The sequence below is a fragment of the Diabrotica undecimpunctata genome, chromosome 4 (genome assembly GCF_040954645.1).
Source record: "Diabrotica undecimpunctata isolate CICGRU chromosome 4, icDiaUnde3, whole genome shotgun sequence".
In the NCBI taxonomy this organism is placed as follows: domain Eukaryota; kingdom Metazoa; phylum Arthropoda; class Insecta; order Coleoptera; family Chrysomelidae; genus Diabrotica; species Diabrotica undecimpunctata.
Window position 1 is genome coordinate 23,447,041 of NC_092806.1, and position 21,516 is coordinate 23,468,556.

General features: G+C 33.6%; 1 protein-coding gene across 6 annotated transcripts in view; it reads right to left on the reverse strand.

The window, feature by feature from the left end:
* LOC140439295 (uncharacterized) overlaps positions 1–21,516 on the reverse strand; it is a 106,515-nt gene that overhangs the window by 22,881 nt on the left and 62,118 nt on the right. For 5 of the 6 annotated variants that reach the window (XM_072529118.1, XM_072529117.1, XM_072529121.1 and 2 more), the window contains 3 exons: positions 19,075–19,185; positions 5,603–5,810; positions 154–431 (listed from right to left, as the gene is read on the reverse strand). In XM_072529118.1, coding sequence (XP_072385219.1) covers positions 154–431; positions 5,603–5,810; positions 19,075–19,185 — 597 coding nt within the window. The remainder of the gene's footprint in view (positions 1–153; positions 432–5,602; positions 5,811–19,074; positions 19,186–21,516) is intronic. The other variant, XM_072529119.1, reaches the window with a different exon arrangement.

The window sequence follows — 21,516 nt, forward strand, 5'->3', positions numbered from 1 at the left end:
ATAATATATTCAAAAAATTATTAAAACTGGATTAAAAATAAAAATGATTAAAATTAAACGTTAAATAAAAGTTTTTTTCAAGAAAAAACTTGTTTTCAACATAATCATCTACATATTTTAACTTCATTATGATCTTTATTCACAATATATTACCTTTCTGCTCTTCCTAAGTTTCTGCACTTCAGTCTCGTAGTAGCGCAACTGTTGGGCTAGAACATTATTCTGATGATTCAACCACTGTTCATACATCATCTGAGTCTGCTTGTCTTGTTCCGTAACAATATTTTCCGGGGGCAATGGGGGCGCAGCAATTAGATTGGCGTTAAACATTTGCACCCTGGTTGTAACCTCCAAAGTGGGTTGGGCAGGCGGGGCAGGGATTTGTCGATTTTGTAACTGTTGCCATGGTTGGTTTGTATGACTAGCAGTTCCTAAACACACAAAAACAATTACACAATGTATTAATATAACGAAACACACATTAATTACCTAAATTAAAAAATGTTATACCGATGAAGTTTTTTATTTGCAAAGAAATGTAGAACTAATTGAAAAATGAGGACGATTTTTCCGAATTGGAGTAGACCTGGTAATTTCGACCTGAGGCTGTTATTGTTTCGAACCTTAAATATGTCGAATTTCCTAATTCTTATTCAGTAGTGTTTATGCTGTGTAAATGTTTATTCTTTTGATATTAAGTTTGATTTAAGTATTAATGTCTCTGAAATATACAGGGTGTTCCTAAAGCAGCGGGACACGAAATGAACATCAGATCTTCTTCTTTTTGTAGTGCCTATCCGTTTCGAATGTTGGTGACCATCATGGCAATCTGTATTTTGCAAACTGCTGCTCTGAAAGATTTGTGATTGTTGTGTTGAACCACGCACGTAGATTTTTCAGCCAGGAAATCCTTCTACTTTTCCTTGAAGAATTGATTGCAGCAACCCATATATCTCGCTGTTCCTCATGATGTGACCGAGCTATTCGATTTTGGCCGTTAAATCTTCAGGATTCGACGATAAAGCCACATTTCGAAAGTCTCAATTTTCTTGCAGGTAGCGTCTGTGAGAGTCCACGACTCAACTCCGTACAACAGTATAGGAAAGATATAACATAGTAGTAACCTGATCTTTATGGGTACTGATAAACCTACTTCTTCTCGTACCACTCCTAGCGGAGATTGGAAATCATCATGGCCACTGCGACTTTGTTAGCAGCGCGCCTAAAAAGTTCAATCGAACTACACCCGAACCATTCACGTAGATTACGAAGCCACGATATTTTTCTTCTTCCCACACTTTTTTTGCCCTTAATTTTGCCCTGCATGATATTTCTTAAAAGTTCGTACTTTTCACCTCTCACAATGTGCCCCAAGTATTCCATCTTTCTAGTTTTTATCTCATTTAGAATTTCGCATCTTTTGTCTAAAGTTTGGAGTACTTGCGTGATAGTGACGCGGTCCATCCATGATTTTCTGAGAATGCGCCTATAGCACCACATCTCGAAAGCTTCGATGTTTTTTGTGGTCAACTGTTTTAGTGTCCAAGCCTCTACTCCATACAACAGGGTAGAAAAGACAACACCGCAGCATTCGTATTCGTAACTTTATATTGATATCACGATTGCAAAAGAGTTTGCGCATTCTATTAAAGACTGATCTAGCGATTTCTATTCTACATCTAATCTCTTTTGTTTGATCAGTATCGTCTGTGATCCAAGCACCTAGATATTTATAACAGGACACACGCTCAATCGTTGTATTGTCTATTACAAGATTAGCTCTGATGTTCTTTGATTTCGTGATTACCATAAATTTAGTTTTTTTTCAAATTAATTTTCAAGCCGTAACTGTTACAGTATATATTGAGACTTTGAACGAGATGTTGTAGTTCTACTAGCGTTCCCGTTAGGAGAACCGTATCGTCAGCATACCTTATATTGTTGATCGTCTCACCATTTATTATCAGACCAAGATCTTCTTCCTCGAGTGCTTGTTCACAAATAGCTTCACTATACAGATTAAATAAAAGTGGCGACAAGATGCATCCCTGCCGGACTCCTCGACGGATTTGAATTTCTTCTGTTAGCCTACCCTCAACCTTCACATTTGCTGTTTGATTCCAATATAGGTTGCATATAATTCGAATATCTCGGCTGTCTATATTTTTTTTTTATTAGAATTTGTCTTAGTGGTTCATGTTGTACTTTGTCAAAGGCCTTTTCGAAATCAATAAAGCAGGTGTAAATTTCTTGGTTCATGTCTAAGCATCTCTGTGAGAGAACGTTCATTGCAAACAGAGCCTCCCTTGTACCCAGCCCTTTTCTGAATCCCATCTGAGTGTTACTGATGTCTACGTCTAATTTCCTATAGATCCTATTATGGATTATTTTCAGGAACAGTTTTAGAGCATGACTCATCAAGCTCACAACTCACTGATAAACCATGGCATTTGAATAGCTTAGCCATTTTTTGAAATGCAGATCTTGCTTTCTCTATCCTAGATTTTATTTCTAGGGAATGGTCCCAATTTTCATTGACGTTCGTACCAAGGTAGGTGTATGTTTTTACTCTTTCTATTGGTTGACCATTCACACTGATTCTTTCAATTTGCTGTTCCTTCTTGGAGATCATCATACATTTTGGTTTCTTAATATTCAGTGAAAGTCCATATCTCTGACTCACTTCTGCGATTCTATTCATTAACTCCTGGAGGGCTTCATAACTATCAGCGAGCACCATCGTGTCATCAGCGTATCTGATGTTATTAATACATTTTCCCTTAATTCGAATTCCGGCTTCAACATTCTCTATCGCTTCTTGAAAGATTTCCTTAGAGTATATGGTAAACAGCAAGGGTGATAGTATACATCCCTGTCGGACCCATGTTAGATTTTGATATCCTCGGATTCTCCTTCCTCTGTACGGATAGACGATGTTTGAGTTCCAGTAAAGATTGCTAATAATTCTTAGATCACAGGTGTTCATTCCAATATTTGTTAATATCTCAATCAACTTGTCGTGTTTTGCTGTATCAAACGCTTTATGGTAATCAATGAAGCATGTATAAATATAGCAATTCACATCTTTACATCGTTGAAATAGCACTTGTATGCTAAACAGAGCCTCTCTCGTACCCACTGCGTTCCGAAAACCAAACTGTGCACGGCAGATTTTTTCTTCGCATAGTCTATATATCATTTGATGTATGATTTTTAGAAATAACTTTAAAATGTGGCTCATTAAGCTGATGGTCCGGAAATCATTGCAGGATACGGATTTTGTTTTCTTTCGTAGGTCACTCGGTCACTCCCTGAGTACCACATCCAGTTTTTTGTAATCAAGAAAGCGGGTGTAGAGAATTCTTTTCACTTCCAAATATCTTTCAGCGATTGACGTTAGTCCCAGTATTGCATCTCTAGTTCTCGTACCTTTTCTGAAACCATATTGTGAGCGGCTTAGATATTCATCTCACATGTTGTAAATGCAGTTAAATACCATCTTGAAAATCTTTGCTGCGTGAATCATCAGAGATATCGCGTGATCATCATTTTTTGCCTTATGCTTCTTGGGTAGTGGTATATATGTTGTTGTGAGCCATTCTTCAGGTAGTGTTCGTTCCATATACACCACTAAAGAAGCGTGTCAGAAATTTTGTTGCAGCAGGACTTTTTTTGCAACAGACAAATGTTTGAAGTGTTCAGCCGCTGTTGCGTCTCCACCGGGTATGTTCTGTGCTTTTGCACCGTAAATACACTTCGATCAGAAACTCCAATTTTACTCGCCACTTTTTTTACAAAATCTCCAACCACTAACTTGGGATTTTCTATTGTTTCTTATTTAAATACATTTCAAATTATTTCTTTTACTTTAGCGCTAAGAAAACTTCTTGTAGTTCGTTTTCAGTAGTCACGTATACAGTTTAAAGTCGTTATATAGATAAATAAATACTTAGCTAGTTTTAAAACGAATAATAAATAATTACATATTACTAGGTCAATATTAACAGCATAAATATAAATTGTCCTTTAACCACCAAAACGACAAAAACATTACTAATAAATCCATTCAAAATACACTTTCTATACCAAAATAGTAAATCTGGTCCGAACCTGAATCATTTTCCGACGACGTCGAGTAGCAATTTTCCAGCAAAATAGAGATGGTTATTTCGTTTAGTTTTTGATTATTATCGGACAATCCTTACTTGCATAATCGTTTAAATTATTCATTATTTTAATTAATATAATTATTTTTTCACTAATTATGTATTCAGTGATTACAGTAATTTATATACTATGCATTAAAACTAATAATGGCGTAAAGAGAAAAATTGATAAAGTGATCTTAATATACTATTACTATCGGAACGAGTAGATAAATTTTGAACACCTTCAACAATTAAAATACAATTTTATCGTTGTTTACACGCCCTGCATCGCTTATTGAAATTTAGTATTCGCTCCGTGCGTGACTGACGCGACACCTACCGCCTTCATCTGACAGTTTTGGACCTACCAATTTTCAGGTTAAACATATGACATATGTTTGACATTGTTAAATACAGGCGAAATTGACAATTATTAATAATTAACATTTTAATTATATTTTTTCAGTTTATGTACAAAATAAATGTAGTATTAAAAACTGGGTTTCTCAAAATTCATCATAATATATCTTTTTAAACCCAAACGGAAAAGAAAGGGAAAAATCTAGTACTGGCAAATCAAGTTTTTCACGTGAAAGAGCAGATAATTAAAAACAGTAATAGTAAAAGTTATGATATAAAAGCTAAAGTCATCAGGCACTCTGCAGTTAGCTTGAAGCCTTATAAAATATCATTTAAGGTAAATTATTTAAATATTTCCTATTTCAATTGCATAAAAATGAGGTTATGTGATATTTCCTTTTTCATATTAATAGCACGGATCCATCTTTTTCTTATCTCTAATTTATATGTAATCTTTGGGAACCTATAAAAACTACACTTACTAATTTTGCTATTATTAATTAAATACGCAACATGTATTTGCACACATTTTTGATAAAATTTATGCGTAAAAAGATAGTGTTCAATTTTGTCATATTTCGCCGCTACGCACGCTGGCATCGTTTCAAGGTACCCCTACCATGGTCACGCACGGAGCGAATAGTGAATAATTTTTGCCTAAATTCGAAATTGCGGTTAAAACGATTCAAATGAACTTACTGATAGTGATGACAATGAGCATCACGGGAAGATCCACTACGCAACTAGAGGGAAATACATATGACAGGTCAAAGTTAATATAGATAAATCTCATAAGGCATACCGGAAGGATCACAAGTTCTTCCAGGTGGAAGACTCAGGTCGGAAGAAAAAAACGAAGAAAATGGCGTAGAAAACTAAGAGGTCTGTAATTCCCAATGATGAAGATGATGATGGTGATGATAATGATGATAGAATAGAAAACAGTATGTATATGTAACTAATCAGGCACTAGTGTGTAAGTAAAAATGTTAAAATAGACAGAAAGCAAAATCATTAGAACATGCACAAATGATTCGTAAAGTATAAGCGCCAGAAAATTAATACTATATCAATTAATATTGTTTTATACATACCTTGATTATTTGTTGACGGTAAACTGGTGACAGGCCCGGTATTGAATACGTCTGCCTTTAGTCTCTCGAAATCGTGGTCGCTGAGCAACGCTGATTCACTTTCGTTTCCAGTTGATGAAGACACTTCTTGACTAGAAGGTTGATTCTGCAACTTCTCTTGTTCCCGTTTCTCTTGTTCGAGCAGGTCCTCCAGCAAAAGGGGTTGTTCCTTTATTGGTAAAAATGTTAGGTTGGAAACTTTTAAGAGACTTTTATATATTTACTGATTTTTGGATTTACGGAAATGTGGTTCTAGTTTTATTACAATAAAAATAACTAAACATTTTACTTTATCATTGTCCAATCACAAATTAGTCCATTAATTTGTAATCTCACATTAATCTTAATTTCCTGAATTTGTATAGATTCACCCTGTATAATTGTGAAACATATCGATTAGTAGCTTAATTACAGTTTGTTCAACTTCCTGCACACTATTGCCTAATATTATTGAGGAAATGCCTGCAATCATTTCTTCGGTTCAAATCTTATATACTAAAAGGCTAAGCCCTTTTCTTGTGCACAATACTCCTCCTAAACGGTGATAGATAGGAGAATAATTTTTTCGAATAATTAAACAGATTGTTGAGTAGATTCCCCCTAAGGTTTAAAATTTAAAAAATTCGAACCGGTTTAAAAATGGCGGCCATAAAATGAATTTTTCCTATAGTAAAGTATAGGAATTTTACAGGTTTCATTCTTCAAAATTTAAAGTCCTAATTTTCAATGTATTTTTAAAATATGCCCGCGTCTACTTTTTTCTTATACTTACTGATTGAATTCAGAATTATGAAACCGGAAGTATTTACTTCCGGTAAGATATCCCAGCCTAACCTAACCTAACCTAAACTAACCAAATTGCAAACAAAAAAACCAACTTCGAATTTCAAGTACAAAATATTTATTAATTCATTTAAGTTCAAAACTTAAAGTCAATCAAAGTTAGTTCAATACAATCACAATCAATCCATAAGAATAAGAAAATCACTAAATATCGACTTCTTTTTCTTAAACGTGGCATTTTACAATCTAAAATATGCAAAAAAAAAGTTACTTCCGGTTTTACTTCCGTTTTTTATTTAAGAGGGGCGGAGTCTAACAATCATATTGTGTCCGTTTCCTAATGTAAATCTTCCTGAAAATCCTAAAAAACTTCTGTATCGATTTTCAATTTAACAAAATTGGCGTCGATACAGTTTATTTTTAGGATTTTTGTCGAGTTGGTCCGCTAGTTACATTTTAGTGAGATTATAAATATAGTTTCGGGACTAGTTTGGGACGCAGTCTATTATAAATGTTTACCTCAACAACAACTGTAGCGTAATAATTCAGTAGCTGTCAATAAAACTATATTTTACTCCATGACTTCAACATTTTATTTTATCATCGTCGATCGAGAAGAATCGGACAAAGGGAATTAAAAACAATTCGAACTGATAATTGCATTATAATTTGTCCAATCCTTAAGTAACTATACAGATCACGACATTGTTTTATTGACCATACCACACAATGGCAGTCGCTGTGACATGTTACACGTTTCCACCTCTATATTCATTTCACAGTAGGTACGAATTGTCGTAATTATCACATTGACATTAAAAATTTCAAACGAAGTTCTGAAAGAATAAACAAATAATTAATAAAATGCCTATTACGTTGTATACTGTCCAAGAAAATGTGCAACTTGTAATATGGTACTTTCAGGGACATTCGATACGCGAAGTAATTGATTTATTTATTGTTGCCTTCAAAAATAGACCCTCACCAACAGTTAAAAATACCATTGTCGATGAGGAGCATCAAAACAGGGATATTGATATTTGTGCTTTTGTGGAAGCTAGTGAACCCTGCAATAGAGTACAAATTGCTAGGGAAGTTAACGTGAATGTTCGAACTGTCCAGCGAGTTTTCAAAAGGAATGGGTATCACTGTTTTAAGATACAACCAACACAAGAACTGTTTCCGGAAGATAACTTTAGGCGGATGGAGTTTTGTGGATTTATATTAGATAAGCAGAATGAAAATGTACACTTTTTAAAAAATATTTTATTTAAAAAATATTTTATTTTCTGACGAATCTTCATTTTCATTACATAAAAAACGGCGACCATATTATCGGTCCGTTTTTTATCGATGGAAACCTAAACGGGCCCAAATATTTACAACTTTTAGAGAATGAGATCATTCCGGCAGTTCGACGCCTTCCCGTTGATTTTCAGGAGGTTTATTTCCAACAAGATGGGATCACAACTCTAGAGCAACTATTGACTTCCTCAATCAAACTTTTCCTGATCGACTGATAAGTACACGTGGTACAATTCAATTTCCTGCTAGATCCTGTGACTTAGCGCCTCACGATTTCTTTTTTTAGGGTTTTCTCGAAGAAAACATTTATAGGCATCAGTTTGAAAGGGTCACAAACCTAGTCGAATTAAGGGCAAAAATACTTCATTTTTCTGCAAGTATTACACCAGCCCTACTCCAAATATGAGGAGAAATCTGTATGACAGATTTGGTTACTGTTTAACACAAGGAGGTGGAATATTTGAGCCCTTAATTCATTAATCTGCTCTCCTAATTTTTATTTTTTGTTAGGTACATTTTACGAAGTTTCTTCTTCTTTCAGTACCCTGTCCGATTATCGAACGTTGGCGATCATATTGGCAATAATAACTTTGTTTACGGCGGCTCTAAATAAATAAGCGGTGGTCTCTTGATGCCATTCCCGGAGATTTCGGAGCCAGGATGTTCTTCGTCGGCCTTTGCCTCTCCTTCCGGCGATCTTACCCTGTATTATAAGGTGTAGAAGGTTATACCTCTCTGGATGTCTCATTACATGACCGAAATATTGTAACTTTCGAATTTTTATCGTTTTTGTTATTTTTGTGCTCTTTTTCATTCGATGTAAAACTATTTCATTTCTTATTCGATCAACCCAACTTATCCGCAATTCTCGTCGATAAATCCACATGTCAAAGCCCTCTAATTTTTTCATTAATGTCTCTGTAAGGATCCAGCTCTCCACACCATACAGCAATGTGGAGAATATGTAGCAGCGTATTAATCTGACTTTAAGGTTTAACGTAATATCTCTATTAATTAGAATTTTCTTTAATTTATAGAAGGCGGCTCTGGCTTTTTCAATGCGTATTCTTATTTCTTTATTTATATCCCAGTTATCGTTAACGTTTGCACCCAAGTAGGTAATATTGTGGACTCTTTCTAACTCTATTCCATACGCTCTGATGTTCGTTGGTTGTAACTCCGTTTTGCTGACAACCATAAGTTTTGTCTTAGAAGTATTAAGTTTTAGCCCATATTCATTACATGCTTCGGTTACCCTGTTTATAAGTCGTTGCAGATCTTCTTCATTGGAGGCAATAAGTACAGTGTCGTCTGCATATCTGAGATTGTTGACATTAATTCCGTTAATTTTAATGCATGTATCTTCAACTAAGGCTTCTTTGAAAATAGATATTAAAAAGTAGAGGTGATAGAATACATCCTTGCCTAACTCCACGTCGTATTTCCACTGCTTCCGTCGTGTTGTGTCCAGCTCGTATGTTTGCACATTGATGCCAATACAAATTTTTGATAATACGGAGGTCTCGGTCATCAATTCCCACCTGTTGCAAGACACCTATAAGTTTGTCATGGTTTACTCGGTCAAAGGCCTTTTCGAAGTAAATAATAAAACACATATATACTGATTGTTCTATATCCCTACATCGTTGAACAATGACCTGCAAACTGAAGAGTGCTTTTCTGGTTCCGAGGTTGTTTCTGAAACCAAATTGTGTTTCATTTAGTTGTACTTCTATTTTGTTGTAAATTCTCGAGTGCAGTATTCTTAGGAAAATTTTCAGTACATGACTCATCAGACTGATAGTGCGATGATCGCCATACTGTTTGGCATTTATTTATTGTTTTTTTTTTTTTTTTTTTTTTTTTTTTTTTTTTTTTTTTTTTTTTTTTTTTTTTTTCGGTATCATTACAAATGTTAACAGTAGCCAGTCTGTTGGTATATTCTGTTTCGTATATTTTACTAAACAGACTTAGAAGAGAATGTTTGCCTTTATCGTCGAGCAGTTTGATTATTTCGCTTGGAATTTCATCTGGACCGGTTGCTTCCCTATTCTTTGATAGCTTTATAGCTCTTTACGAAGTTTGTAGGTTCTCAATTAGGTAGTATTTTTTATGTTTAGCTTTGGAAAAATTTTATTGTTTTTTTTTATTTAAATCTCCTAACTGCAGCTTCTTTGGGCCAAATATTAGGTTTGTAGACCTCGTCAATTTTATCAAAAGGGAAGACACCTTATATGTGGATTATTTGTCAGTTCTATCTCATCTCACGCTGTTAAAAGAAATATCGGGTACCGTCTCCCCAACAATTACTTTTTTTACTGTAACTAATTTCAACACGGACTACTTATATTACAGACATCCCATTTTCATAATTTTGAAATTTATCTTAGAATATCTTAGGAAATTTGTTTTAGAATTCTCACTGGAGAGGAAAAATTTCATATTCTCATCTAAGACCAAGATTTTGGTCACAAATCTTAGTAATGTTTAAAATTTTATTAGATCACGAATAATGTTTTTAAATCAGCGAAATCCTATTGGTAATCAATTTCTCTTTTATTTTTGTAATATTCTTTTCATATATTTTTTTATTCCTAATTTAATCCAAATGCACAGTGATAATAAAACTGTTGACGTAAAAAAAGTAACTTGACTACATATATAATAATAGGTTCCAGGGAAAAATATATAAAAACTTGAAATCTTTGAGGTTGTAGCTTAAAAATTCAAATACTAAAATATACTAAACTAGTTGCCCCGGCGAACTTCATACCGCCTTAGAATTAAATAATGTGCCAAAGTTCAATATGCTGTTCTTTCGAGTCTGTTAAGTAATAGGAATCTTTGGGTAATGAAATAAACCTGGTCGATGTGTCAATAGCGACTTTACCATTTCCTTGTACAAATCTTGTTGCAAAAACACTCGCCTTTACGTGCCGCAACAAATTGAATGATGTTAGCCATGCGTTTAGTTTATAATAATTTTTAAATAAGGAACAGTCTGACAATATAATCAAGGCTCCACCAAAAATGTTGATTGTCACGAATATTTTTCAACGTTCTCTCCAGTGCGTGTAATTATCTCTTGTGGGCCAATGCACATTCGCCACGAACGATTATTTCGCATACCTGTAAAATCTTCGCCTGTTGTTTCATTGATTTGTATGTTTAATGGTAATTTCAAGGGGAAAAGGGCAGTTCGTCCGCCTTCTAATAAAGTTGCAGATATTCCAGATGAAGCCAACTCTAGGGCTACTACGATCTGATCCTTGCCAATAACAATAAAAGAGCATCAAGGAAGTAAATTCCACCAGATCCAATGTTTACAGCTTCTATCAAAGTATCATTTTTTGTTGATACTTCTATCAAAGTATCATTTATCACGTAATCATTTTTTGTTGATTCAATTGTAGACAATTTGTACGAACTATTTCGGCAAATGGTTCAGTGTTGAACTGCTATTCTCTTTGTAACTGTTGTTCTCTTTCATAAAATTACAAAGGAAATGAATACCATGTATTTACAGTCAAATATTAATGGTGCGTCATAAATTTTATTTGCAATATATATCAAGCTACATAAAAAACTGTGTTGATAATATACTAAAATAAAAAAAATAAAATAAAAGATCAAATAACAGACCAAACTATTGAATTAGTATACTGCGGGCCTGTTAATATTTGTCAAATTTAAGATTTAATTTTATTATACTTAATTTTGTTTTATTTTATTTGCTTTTATTTCGTTTTATTCCATTTTATTCTATTTTATTCTTTTTGTCAAGTCAAGTCTAAATTCTAAAAAGCTAAATTTTCAACCTTGTCGTTGGTGATCGTTCAGCTGACTGCGTTGCGTTTCCTCTCGTGAAAAAAAGTCGTTGTCCATTCACTAGGTGAGCAGCTAAATTAGTATAGAAGGATGTTGTTTGTGTATGGAAAACGAAGAGATTCTCCAATCCTCTGCATTAACATATCTTCCCATCTGATACATTAAAACTTCATCGCAACGATATAACATATTCATGCATTTTACATCCTTATTTCATCTTTATTATTTGGAGCCGCAATACCAAATTCTCGTTACTAGTCGTTATGTCCATCCATCAATAGTGACATTTATTTTGTTAATCTTAGCTTCCTTTGGTAATCATAGTATGGCGCCATGTATTAGCTATATTGTGCTTTAAAATGACGGAAAAAACTGTTTTTTACGTCTGTCCGTACAATTTTTTGAAAATTATCTTCTATGCAAACCTTGTCCTCATAATAACAAACACAACAAAAAAAGAATTATCTAATTTGATGCAGTCGTTCTGAAGTTGTTATGCGCATACAGATATTTCGGCGATTTATTTTTATTTATACAGATGAAGCATGTGATAGCAGTTAATCCCGGAACCAACAGCGCGTGAAGTGCCGATCGTCGCTCCAATCTTGCCAGTTCACGTGCCGTTTAAAGGGACACAATTGACGATCTTCGGTCGGCGCGGTGAGTCCCGTCATTCGTTAGCAAATCAACACAGTTCAACAAATACAAAAATGTCTCAGGGTACTATGTTGAGACTGTACGCAGATTAGCGGGGTTGTGTAAAATTGAATTTTAGGAAAGAAAAGGTAACTTTTCAACGTTGTCGTTGGTGGTCGTTCAGCTCACAGCGTTGCGTTGCGTTTTCTCTCGTGAAAAAAAGTCGTTGTCCATTCACCAGCTGAACAGCTAAATTAACTACAGCTGGATGACGTTTTTGTATGAAAAATTAAGAGATTCTCCAATCCTCCTCATTGACATATCTTCCCATCTGATATCTTAAAACTTCATCGCAAGGATATAACATACTTATGTATGTTACATTGTTGCTTCATCTTTATTATTTGGAGCCGAAAAATACTAGTTACTCGTCGTTATGACAATCTATCGATACTGAAATTTATTTTGTTAATCTTAGCTTCCTTTTTAATCATGGTATGGGGCCATCTATTAGCTATATTGCGATTTAAAATGACAGAAAAATTTGTTTTTTATGTCTTTCCGTACAATTTTTTACGCAGATTCGGGATTGTGTAAAATTGAATTTTGTCAAAAACTGCTGATTGTGTTGGCGTATTAACGTGATGATGAAATTAGTTGCCGTTTGGATAAAAATGGTGCCGTTTTCTTCTTTTTAGAACGTAAAACTCTGTTGATTGGCCAATCTAAGCCAATTCTTAGAGAAAATCAACATAAGTGCTTGGATGGCAGCTTCAATTGCAGACTGCTCTTTTGTTTCCGCAGAAAAACTGTAAGCACGATTTTTTAACGGTGAAGATCTTTTTAAGAATATTTTCATTATTAGCGACCATTTCTAAGCTAGAAGCGACTTATAAGCAAATCGTTTTCTGCTAATCCGCGTGCAATATATAATGAATTAGCACACATGCAAACCATTCCCTCATTCTCGGTTAGAATTCTTGAAACAAGTTTTCAGAACTCTTAAGATCGTTTCCTAGTTAACAAAAAGTCAAACAACGATTTTCTTCCACCGCAAGTCTCGCACATTCCATATTTTCTCGTATTGTTGTGCTAGAAGGTCTACCAAAACGAGGGTCCTTTTATCACCTTTATAACATTTATCTATACCGTAAACAAAAACATGCTAATATGAACTAGACATGTTCAGTTGATGACTGTGGTAGGTATACAACTGAAGAGTTACTGGTAACGCCCATACACCGCAATTTTGCCGGATTGTTTTGGCGTGAAGTTATGAACGAAGATCGCATACTTTTGGGACAGATCTCGTATATAGATTGTCGCTCTACCTGTTTCCAATTTATCTCGAGCAATTCTCACCATTCTTCTTTCTTCCATTCTTTCATTAATGTTCTTTCCACTCTTTTTCCTGTTAAACGCAGCCGTTAATATCGTCTACCTTACATGAATTCCTGTGTTTTCACCTAGAAGAGTCTTTCCACTATGCAACGAAGTACCTCCATTTTTGTTATTTCAAACAATCTTTGGTTGTACCTTGTCTAGTCTCTGCGGGGTATGTCATAGCAGCTTTGTATATTTTTAATTTAGCCTCAATGCCAATGTTATTATTACGCCATATTGCATTGTTTAGACAGCCTGCCATTTTTGTTAATCTCGTTGTTGCTGTGCTTCTCTTCTTTTATTTGGACACGATCTAATGTCTTCACAAGATCAATGAAATATACGTAGGCAGGCTTGTTGTATTCTATTGATTTTTCTGTTATTTGTCTTTGACAAATACCGTCTCATACTATCTTAAAAACGGCGGCCATTGTGCAAGATCTGCTTGATCGGAATCCTTGGTCGTCGACTAGGGATTTAAGGCCATTAATCTTGTTTGTTATAATCTTTGTCGAAAGGTTCAATGTTTTGCTTAGTAAGCAAGCTTCTATAATTCGAGGGAAGCTGCTTATATCTCTTTTTAAACATGAGTATGGTGATGCTAATTCGCCATTAATTTGAGATTCTATGTTGGTAGAAGATTTACTGAAGTAATTGTGTCAGTTGCTGTATTAGATTCTCTATAATTTAGCATTTCATTTGGGATTCTGCTCTAGCCGAGGATTTACTAGATAAGAAGAGTACAACCAAACATCTGAGAATCCTACACAAGTCGCCAACCTTCTACAAATGTTTAATAACAAAATACTAATAATGAAAATATAAATGTTCGGAAAAAGATAAGTCTGGAAAGATCTCCAAGACATAAATAAAAAATCTATCTGAATACTATTCGAAAAAATATTTGAAGCATATTATGAAAACAATTTAAACCCATCCAGATAAAATTCCAGATCATCCTTGATGTCACATGGTAACGTGTGGTGGATAAACATGAAGTCAGCATGTCACGCATTATCTCAAGCTTTCTGCAAATATTTCTTAAAGAGGTCATAATCTATTAAAATAAAATTAGCAAAGTAAAAGTGAGAAAGTGACGTTTTCCGTCTTTTTAAATGATATAAACATACACTAATTTAAAGGTTTCATCTTATTCGGAAAATCAATGTTTTAATAATAAATCATTAACGCAGTAATCCAGTAATCAAATAATAATTTTGATTTTTATAAAAACGTAAAATGTCCAATATAAAATGTATAAATGATTATTATTTGATCATATTCTTTTTTAAGTAGACCACAATACCTTAATTAAAATCCATAAATCAGTAAAAATATAACAATTAGTCAAATTTTAAAATGAGTATGTACAAAAAGCATGCAATTGTTACAAGCTCCACAAAAATAATTACCAAAAGGTTTGAGAATGAGGAATTTCTAATGTGTTGTTTAGATAAGATGTGCTCTTATAGGTCAGAAAGCGAAAGAAATAGTCTAAGAGAAAATAAGGTTGTACTTCGGATAGCAGGTACGTATTGGATATCCTGTCAACAATGATCAAATTTGATGTATTATGTGTCAATCATCAGCATAAGTATCTAATCTATGTGATAGAATATTTTTTCTTTCGGTACCTAAGACTATTTGTCTCGACGGCGATAGAGTTTGGGATGTCCCAAGATTTAATTATTTATATACCCATATCAAAATGTCCCATATATATGATAATACTGTACGATACTTAATACACATGCAACTCCACAAATGCTGATAGTTCGATATCTATGTGGCCTCAACACACGAAATGGCGCAAGTTTGGACGAATATTATTTACCATTCTGGTTTAGTTTATTTCTTATAGTTTACTTCTGATAATTGTATGATTTTAGAAACAATGGGAAGTTTTGAGAGCATAAGTTAAGAGCAAACGACAATAAATTGGCATATCCTCAATATAAAAACAGGTAAACAAAGACATCCCAATGCCTTAAAAGTGCAATGCGAGAATATTAAACTTTTTCAACAAAAATACGAAACATTTAATATGCATAAAAAGCAAAACTAGCGACCGTATCCGTAAGACTAAATATGTGAGCAAACTGCCTGATAAAAGTTGAAATGTTACAGACAAAACGAAATAGATAAACATGTGAAAGAAGTATCAATTCTAGGCTAGTATGGGATTGTGTGGGTGCCCTAAATAAACTAGGAGACCGTAGCAAGGTTACGGTAGCCTGGGTACTAGGGCACGAAGGTCATAAGGGAAATAAAAAGGCCAAACAAAGCTCATTAGTACCATTCATTGGACAGGAACCCTTCTGCGGCGTTGCAAAGGCAGCAGAGCTTATGGATTTTCTAAGCAGATATGACGTTGAAAATATCTGTGCGTCGGCTCGTCCAAAGTTATTAAAATTTGTACAGTCGAAGCGTAAATTTGTACTTTACGTATGCATAACTCATACCGTGTAGAAAATCAACTACCTCCAACAAGAACAGCTACAGAAAGTGGGTAGCACACAAATCTCTGAAATAGTGGAGAAATTCAGCAGGACAAAGACAGCCGAAACAGTTCATTATAGAACATTCGCCAAAATTTACAGCAGACCTAATAAGCAAAGACAGGAAATCAGTCAAAGCCACAGTAGGTCTGAAGAATGGAAGAAACAGAAGAGCATATTTTGTGTGCTCTTCTGTTTCTTCCATTTTCTGTTTCAGTGCGACAGTCTGGCAAATGTGCGGTTCTCTATATTAGGTAAAGAAAAGCCACCTGCATAGAGCTACATGGAGGGTTCAGTTTCGACGCTATTAGACATTTTAACAAGGGTCTGGCTAGAGAGTAATCTAGGATTAAAGGACCATAATAGATCAGAAAAGGCCGCAGTGGTATACGCCAAAAGCTTTCCTCATTGACCTATGGAAGAGGTAAATAGAACAGCTTTTTACACAATAGATCCTAGCAACCACCAACTTTTTGCAAATAAGACCATTCTTCCAATAACAATTAATAGAGTTGAGAAGGCAGTACGATTAATTAAGGACCAGACAATGTACATGCCGAATTTATAAAGTTTTTTGACGATGAATGCATCAAATCTGCATTAGTAAGTGTAATCGAGTTTTGAACAATTAGTCTAATGACTGTTTTACTGAAACTTTTTCTACAAATAATTCATCAAACAATATATATGGACTATTCGAGAAACTAATAGATCGCTACAGTTCGGATTTTGTAATTCAGTTGCCGAAAGGTGAACAACGGCATTCATCTAGGCTTTATTGACTATCAGAAAACGTTTTGACATTTTTGGGAGAGGTAACCCAAGGGAGGATATTGTAAGCTACATTGTTTAACATATATTCAGAAAAAACTTTCAAGAAACGTTATATGAGGTAACCAATGACATTAAAGTAAATGGAGAACATACAAACAACATAAAATATGCTGAATAAGATTATGACTAGAGTTAAAAACACTAGTGGAAATAAAGAATATTGGTGAATAACAAAAAGTCAAAATGTATGATAATCTCAAAAAACAGAAACCAAACTAAAAGAAAATATGTGAACTGTACAAGTCTTGAAAAGAGTACAGATATACAAATATCTTGGAAAAATTGGCAACGAAGATTGAGATACTATCGAAATTTAGTAATCGAATAGTGAACGCTACGACTGGAGAGAAATTCTTGAGGAGGCTAGGTCCCAAGCAGGGTTGTAAAGCCAGAATAAATGAATGAATAGTGAAAGCAAAAATGAAGATGAAATTTTTTTAAAATGCCAAACATAAATACTTAGTTGAGAAGATATAGTTATTAATACAACAAATTGACTGTTAAGATCTACGTTTTTGCACAGTTCCATCAGCAAGCGAACTCATGGTAACTGATTATGAATTCCCATGAGTTTATCTTCATCTACTACTTAAAAAGAGAGAAAACAATAGATAGCTAGTATTATGCCAATTTGTAGCAATAACCCAGCGATCAAATATCAGAAAAACAGCTTTATTTAATACAGAAGAACCGGTCTTTCCTTAGGATAATGTACCTACCCCCAGGCGATTTCAAAGACAGAAAATTATGAAAAATTTGAGTTTTCTTGTTGGACCACTTAGTTATCGTAACATTAACCTTGGTTATTACAACGTTTATCAGTATTTCTTAATATTGTTCTGAAGCTATTTTCTTGTGGCATTTTAAATTAATTACTATTTAACTGGGAATAAGCCACAATTAAAGGTTAAAATACGTTTATTGACGTTTCAATTTCCACTTCGGAAATCGTTCTCAAAATACAAACATTAGTAAATTAAACAAAATTTGTTTAATTTACTAATGTTTGTATTTTGAGAACGATTTCCGAAGTGGAAATTGAAACGTCAATAAACGTATTTTAACCTTTAATTGTGGCTTATTCCCAGTTAAATAGTAATTAGTTTATCAGTATTATTAAAGCTAAATATAAACAAATGCATGGGATCTTAAGCTTATCAACGGATCCAAAAGGGATTCGAACAATATGAACCGATTATAGCTTACAAAGAAAATAAGTAGTAAAAGCACAGCTTGATTCATGATAGTAATGAAAAATAACTGATAATAGACACTGTTATTATTGAAAGGAGATCCAATCCGAAATATGTATTTAATTTTGATCTACTATATAGTCTAATGACTCCATTATAAATTTTTTTCTGGTCTTGCAAGCAATTTGGGTAATATTTTTTTATCAAGCACGTACTGCCAAGTCTTTACTTGGAGTGTATTTGTTTCAATCAAATTTTCTGAAATGGACAATTCTGAATGTCTCTTAGAAACGTCAATAGAAGTACACTGAATGAATTAACTAATGTTACAAGATAAGTTTAAAGAAAGCACTGCATCTGTCTTTGATAAACCATGAATGACGAGGCGATGGTGCCGGTAAATTACTTTTGAACGGCATATTTTGACACGGCATTTTTATGACATAATGATAAATCAAGTCTCATATTCCCAATTCGTTTTAAAAACGTGTGATATCTCTTCTGGAACATGTTCATTTTGAATTTGTTGTTTGTTTTCTAGCGCGTAGGTTTTACTACTCATCCATCGACCGACTAGATTATTTCGCGAATTCAAAGTCCTAGATCCACTTGGGATTTTATACTATTAAGTTTGAACTATTTCTGACCGAAGTGTTACTCGACGAAGCACCCACTAAATTATTCACAACGTAGTGAGTCAAGTCCAATGACCTACTGAGCTGATGTCTCATTCGGTTGATAAATATTTATACTGTCAAATGTGCAATACTTTATCCATAGTTTCCTAGGAAGAAGGAATGTTTTTTTTATTCTTAAAATATATTGTGACATTTCTATGAGACATTCGTTATAAGATAATACAGTTAGAAAAGAAAGTTGTCTAGTAAGTAGTGTTAAGTGAAAGCAGACAGGAATGAGGGTGTGCTAGGAAAGAATTAAGGGAAAAATGAGTGTACGTGTATACAGATCTCACCTCAAGGAGAAGAGGTCTCCGCTGCAAGTGTGGATGCATGGGAAAACCCTGCAGTGTACTGGGATGAAAATGTCCCATTGGGAGAAGACCAGGCCCCATTCTCAATCCCGTCTACCACACACATGCAATTAATATTATGTATAATACACCTTAACCACGTTAGTCAAAATCCTGTTTTATAAAGTAGAAAAAGTTGCGTATTTAGAAAACCAACTCAATATTATTCAACCAGTGACTATTATGACATCTTTCCGCATGATTTAATTAACACAAAAAGAATATCGTAGAATTTCTTGACAATTAAGCATTTATCATCCGTTTATAAATAAAATATAGGAACATTTAAAACTTTGTTAATAATTTTTAATAGTTTTAATTATTGTTTTTAAATATTCAAACAGCAAATAATACCAAGTTCCTTGGTCAATGGCAAAACGAAATGTATAAGTAGGTAAAGTGTAACTAATCTAACTCTATAGATTAAAATCACTTTAATTGACTCTGATGTCAGCTCATGTAGCATGTTATACATCTAAGGAAAACAACTAAAGTCATAATATCATTTCAATAGAAAATTATAATTGAAACATTTCAATCAAAGCATGTTCTTTTAGTGGTATATTGGGTATAACAAAAATATAGCCCATAGATTAAACCGTGTATACTGGGGTCGAAAATGGTTGGATTGAACCTTAGTACAAATATGTAAAAAAAGTTACAGTAGTTTGAAGTTACAAAATGAAAATTAATGTTTTCCGATATCTCGTGAACTGTAATTTAACTGTAATGTATGATGCTCTTACCATAAGAAACTCAAGTAGCCATTTTCCTTCCTTTTTTGTGTCCACATTTGTATTGAAATTAGTTTGGTTTAATCGAGCTTTTTGACTCCAAAATATGTGCTTTAATTTAGGATTAACCTGTTTGTTATACTCGGTATCTTTTTAATTATAACTGTTTAAAGATAAAAAAGCCTTCATAAAAGGCATCTACATTCTAAAAATGCCCTTTCGAGTTACATCACAGAACGTTTTCGGACTAATAAGTCAATCATCAGTGCAGTTACCAGATATACATGGGGGAAGTCACTAAATATGTTGGTAAAAACCCTTTAAATGATCTTACCTTTGTTATTACATATTTGTCGATAAATTTAAATGATTTAGTTTTAAACAGATTTACTTCATGGTAACGCAAGACTCCCAGGGATTGCTAAACCAAGAGAAGGTGTCTCTATGGGTCCTCGATAGCATCTGCCCTGGACAAATATGTATTAATTAACAAAATTATCACCATTGAAAGGGTTTTACACATATATTTAATGATTTCACTAATATATACCTGGTAACTGCACTGATGATGGACTTATTAATCCTAAATCATTCTGTGATGTAACCCGAAAGGGCATTTTTATAATATATACTTTTTATAAAGTACTTTTTAAATAAAAGTTTTTATGATTCATAGTATACAGCTAACTACAGGAATTTCATTTCCTTGTGGAGCTTAACAGATATTAAAGGTATCTTGTGTTTGTGGAAATCTGCAATCTGAACAAAATTTACTTTAACAAAGTTTAGTTTGGTTCTGAAATTATCCAGTTGTGGCATTTTTATATTAACTACTTTAATGGGAAATAAAAAACAACCTTAATCTACGTGTTGATTACCACAATTATTTGCAACTTCAAAATTAGCAGGCCGTTCTTAGTCGACCATGGCCTCTAAATATTACTGTTACAATACTTAACCTTTTTTTGTTTAAACTAATGCTATTTTTAAATCTTCTATGATTATATTTTCCTAGAACTTTTTCAATTGTCTCCTTCCTTGACAATATTTCCAATGTTTGGATCTTCTGCAATATATTTGTTCATGAATGCCTTCATTCCATCTGATTCTAATTTAAGGTGTTTAGGTCTAGGTGTTAGTTCATTTAATTTCTCTAAGCATTCTCATGCCATTTTGCAGCTGATCACACGATATGATCAATTATATACAGCTGAAGAATAGATTTGTTTTCGACAAAATTTCAACGAAAATATTACGATATGGGGATGGAATGATCTACAATAAGTTGATAACAACAAAATTCTTTTTCGTAACACAAAATTGGGCATATTGATTACCAAATGCAGATGATCATTATGTTTATATTAACATCTTTCCATCGGCCCTTCTTCTTTTCATCAAAGTATTAATTTCATTGTGTTATGAACTATACAATATTGAATTTATGAATGAATTAATTACAACTTAATGAATAGAACGCTCAACTAAGAACAGGTAAATATGGAAAGACCACCATCTAGAAGTTTACTGTGACGACAGATAAAATTTATGCCTGATTAAGTCAGAAATTAAATTATGAAGAAAGTTTTCATTTACAATAATAAATGACTTCTGTCTTAACAGGATATACAAAAGGGTAATAAGGATGTTA